The following is a 4,771-nucleotide window of genomic DNA, read 5'->3' on the forward strand; positions in this document are numbered from 1 at the left end:
AACGGCGAGAAAGACCGTGGCAGCTGCCACGAATTCTGGCAGCTGGGGATGCCACCGGAAGTGGCCCTGCGACCTGCAGCTGCCAGGATTTGCGCTTGCTCTCTCTCATTTTGGAAGAGTTGTGTAAAGACGAGCGTGAAGTTTTAAGATATCGAGCTTGTGTCATTTTCTCTTATTAGTTGCTGGTGGTGTCTCTTTCAGATGCAGTATATGCGGCGACAGTTTATGGTGTATTAACAAAGACGGATTAAACAATGGTAAGTTGTTTTGTCTTTGAAGCATTGCGTTCTTTTTGTTTCGTTTTGCGCTGAAGATGCCATTAGTTATTAAAAGGTAAAATATGGCCATGTGACGGGTGAAGAACTTTTAAAAGCAAGCTGTTTAGATCAAACTTGAAAGCAACTTTGTTAGGTAAATGCTGTCGACTCGATGTAAACACTGCAAACAGTTGCTTTAAATGCTGTGGTCTAAGCAGGTTTAGTTTCTTTCATCATGTATTTATATATACCAACTGTCACTTTGCATTATGAAAGTGAAATTATACACTGACTTTGATTTTGATGACTAGACGATTACTGTTTTGACAGTCTGTAGAATAGCAGCTTTCACTCAAACGTAATTTGAGGGATATGATACAGTACATAGTGCCTGGTTGATTAGCATTGATTTCTCAAGTCAGACAACATTTAGTTTTTAAGTTGCCTGAATTTTTTTTAACATGACTAGTTTTTCCCCATGTTAAAAGTTTGAATGTCATTCAGAAGGTCTTTAACCCTTATTGTTGGTTCATCTCAGGTGGCTTGAAATGACAACATGACACTTAGTGTTTAGTTGAAACACATATGAGAGGGGATTTTGTCTAGTCTCAAGGAAATTCCATATTCATTATAGCAGTCGAAGTGAGAGAGGAAGGAAGGAAGGAAGGAGGCAAAGAAAGGATGTAAAAAGAGAGGTGTATCCTGCAGTTCTGTTCATATGCAAATAGTGTGATGAAAAGCTCATTATCAACATGCTCTTCTGTAATAAGTTTTTGTTTGATCCTTTGTGCTTCTACTATTTTAAAGATGAATATTTCTATACTGTATCTCAATATATTACAATTGTATTTATTTATTTATGCAACGTGTGGCCCATTTCATGGCCACATTTGACTAAAATCTTGTTTCCTAAAACTTGTTTACTTAAATCGATAAGACTATATCACTCATTTTGCTTTAGCATCCAGATATTTACATATTTATTTATACATTGATATGTATTTATGTATACAGTGTGTGGCCCATTGTATGGTTTATTTTATGACAGTCTTGTTTTGTGATGTTTTTTTTTCTATTCATAAGACTAGCTATATCACTGGTTTTGCTTTAGCATCCATATGTGGTTATTTATTTATTTATACACAGATATATTTTTTAATTCTATATGTATTGTTTCTAGTACAAATAAAGTTAAATTCAAAACATTCAATTAATAAAATCTTAAATTCAAACATTGAAAAGTATTAATTGGTCTATTATTAGATGATAAATGTCTCTTGAAAATTCACGCTGTTAATATTTTAAAAAATTATGCTCACTGCGCTACTTTAGAGTTTAAATTCATGCAAAGCCTTCAGTGTCAACAAAACAATATATGGGTTTCTCCTTACTTGTAAAACATAAACTTATTTATTTTGATAGTCTAGACACAATGTTATAATGTTAGTTGCATTTTTTACAATTTGCATTTAGCATTGTTTTTTATCCCTGCTGTTCCTGTTAAAACTTATGACCCATTTTTGAGAACCACTGTTCTATTGTGTACGGTTCTTACGTGAGATGGCATGAGTAATAAGTGGTATTTCCTGTAAAATTAATAATTTCATCGATCTTTGTGTGACAGTTTCCCATCTACGATGGGCCACTCATCAACTAAACCTTGACCTCAAGTCACTTGCATCCTTCTGAGCACAAAGAGAGGAATTAACATTCTGACTCAGCTGATATACACAATGTGTCAGATACTGTAGACTGCTAATGTCATAGAGGTCACAGTCTCTAAATGGATCTCATGGATTTCGTGGATCTCAGCCATGTTGTTTTCACAAAGGCCTCATTGTGGGTTTTGATGCAATAGCTTGTAGAAATGCACAGTTTCTCTGTCTCTCCCCTGCACTGTTCCATCATAAACTGTGAGAGAGCAGAGGCTCTGTTCCAGAATCCCATTCCCAGTGCTTGTTGTCAACAGAACTCCAAGCCTATTATGCATGGGAGGTGTCCAAGAAGTCTTCATTACCACTTTTTGTGTTTAATCAGTCATTGATTGCTTTTCTCTTCTGTTAAACATCTAATAGGACAGTTTAGTCTCTCATAGGGAAAATTATGTTGTTGCAGAAATTTATTGATGATAATGTATGTATTGTAAAGGATGTTTGCCAGTCATTCTGTGTTTCCCAATAAATCTATTTCATCTGTCTCCAGGAGAATGGGCAAAACCGTCTCCGTCAGGCCCAGGAGGATGTGGAGGAAATCAAAGTTATCATGCTGGATAACATGAACAAGGCTGACGAGCGTGCGGGAAAACTCGGGGAGCTTGAGGACCGAGCTGATAAACTACTTGAACATGTTAGTTTATATTATCATCTTGATAGTTTATATTATCATTTAATAAATATAATTTAATTTATGCCTTTAAAACTGCTTGACAAAAAGCATGCCCAATTAATTATGCACTCTATGGTTCTATGATCTTGTTTTATGGTTTGTTGAGGAATCTTATGACCATAAACTAGGTTTCTGGAGTTTCAAGTGTTTCTAGGGAAAGCAAGGGCATGTCAAATTGGAGTCTATTAATAGTGTCTAGGTGGGGTGTACGGAAAAAAGAGTGTACAATTTGCATCCTGAGTTTAGTTTACCTTGTTAATTTTAGAACGCCATTTCCTTTTGTTATGAAATGAACAACACTTGTGTAATAGTGTAGCAGGCTGTTTGTGCAGTACATGTGTTGCAGTTTCGTGTTTTTTTATTATATAAACATACTAAAAATCCCATTGGAAGTCTTGGTTGGTCAAGTCACATTTGTTTATATAGAGCTTTATTCAAAACATATCGTTTCAAAGCAGCTTCATAAAAATGAATATAAACACAATAATAAAAGGGGAAATAGTGTAGCTTGTAAAATTGATCAGTTTTGAAGCAACAAATTCAATTTCAGCTGTAAAGGAGCTCTACAGAGGACAATCGTGTTACTATTCATCTCAGCTTAGTTTAATTCAGTTGAATAACTGTCAGTATCACAAGTTAAATATAAAATTATGAAATGAGTTCAATTCAGAATGCAATGTCATTATTCAGCTCAATTCAGTTCAATGTTGATGTTGCAAAGTTTGTGTCATCCAGTTAAATTCAGATCAAATGTGTTTACTCTAACTGAGCAAGCTAAAGGCAACAGTTGCAAGAAACCAAAACTTAACAGGTGACACTAGTGGAGCAAAAACCCCCCCAGGAAGCCAGGCTCAGTCGGAGAGCCAGTGAACAAGCAGTGTGATTTATGATTTACACTGTGTGGTTGGTGTCAGTTACTGGTTCAAACAAAGATTATAATTACAGTTAAGAAAACAAAACACCCTGTACAAAGCCTTGCACGTTTTTCCACTCTTATTTTTCAGATGAGGAGTCTTTGTAACAGTCAAAAATGAAGTCAGTTCTAATTCTGAAAAAACTCCACTCGTGCCATCAAGAATCTCTCTCTCTCTCTCTCTTAAAATAATTATTTTAATGATTGTACTTATTTCTTTTCAGAGCGAAAAATTCTCAAAGACCTCGACTAAGGTGAAACAGAAGAAGCGTTGGGAGAATATTAAGTACAAAGTGATAATAGCAGCCGTTGTAGCTGCAGTGGTGCTTGGCATTATTGTGGTTGTGGTCTTTATATATGGTTAGTTCACCCAAAAATTTAAATTAGCTTGTTATTTACTCGCCCTCAAGCCATCCTAGGTGTATATGACTTTCCTCTTTCATGCGAATCCAATCGGAGTTATATTAAATAATGTCCATGCTAATCCATGCTTTATAATGGGAGTGGATGGTAGCCCAAAATTTGAAGTCGAAAAAATTGCACCCATCCATTATAAAGGAAGTCCACACTGCTCCGGGGGGTTAATAAAGGCCTTCTGAAGCGACACAATGCGTTTGTGTAAGAAAAATATCCATATTTACAACTTTATAAACCTTAATCTCTAGCTTCCGCTTACTGTCGTCCGTGCATTCACGAGAGAGTGGCGTCCAGCGGATGACGTAGGAAGTAGGCAAACGCGGTGACGAACGCGGAAGTGACGAACGTGGAAGCGCAGAGGAGAGAGCAAAACAAAACACCGGTCACGAATTAGAAGTACAAAATGAGGATTTGTAAAGAAAAATGTCGGAGGATTTCGATATAAGCCAAGAGGACACTGGTTTTCCTTTGCTGTAAACAAAACTTGTTTCTCGCGAGACTAGCATATTCTCACTGGAGCTTATGCTACGCCTACGCTCCGCTGGATGCCACTCTCTCGTGAACGTGCGTATGACAGTTACCGGAAGCTAGAGATTAAGGTTTATAAAGTTGTAAATATGGATATTTTTCTTACACAAACGCATTGCGTCGCTTCGGAAGGCCTTTATTTACCCCCCGGAGCCGTGTGGACTTCTGTACCGTCTTTTTACGCGTTGCGTTGCATTGCGCCGTGCCGCATAAACATAAAACCATGTCTGCATTTGTGAGCGGAGAAATGACAAACAACAAGCGCTACTCT

The 4,771-nt window shown here is 36.9% G+C and overlaps 1 protein-coding gene across 1 annotated transcript; it reads left to right on the forward strand.

Annotated features, from left to right (window-relative positions):
• Positions 1 to 78: 78 nt before the first annotated feature.
• On the forward strand, positions 79 to 3,966 carry LOC107681225 (vesicle-associated membrane protein 5-like). The gene is made up of 3 exons (XM_016477439.1): positions 79 to 257; positions 2,460 to 2,603; positions 3,780 to 3,966. Exons 1-3 carry the CDS (start codon positions 255 to 257, stop codon positions 3,918 to 3,920), a joined length of 288 nt encoding a protein of 95 aa, XP_016332925.1. The 5' UTR covers positions 79 to 254; the 3' UTR covers positions 3,921 to 3,966.
• Positions 3,967 to 4,771: the final 805 nt, after the last annotated feature.

This window comes from Sinocyclocheilus anshuiensis, unplaced genomic scaffold, assembly GCF_001515605.1.
Source record: "Sinocyclocheilus anshuiensis isolate Anshui unplaced genomic scaffold, SAMN03320099.WGS_v1.1 scaffold1495, whole genome shotgun sequence".
Lineage (NCBI taxonomy): Eukaryota > Metazoa > Chordata > Actinopteri > Cypriniformes > Cyprinidae > Sinocyclocheilus > Sinocyclocheilus anshuiensis.

Excerpts from the sequence above, each read along its gene's own strand:
- LOC107681225 (XM_016477439.1), top strand. Across the intron at positions 2,604-3,779 it reads CTGATAAACTACTTGAACAT|AGCGAAAAATTCTCAAAGAC; the intron begins GTTAGTTTATAT and ends ATTTCTTTTCAG.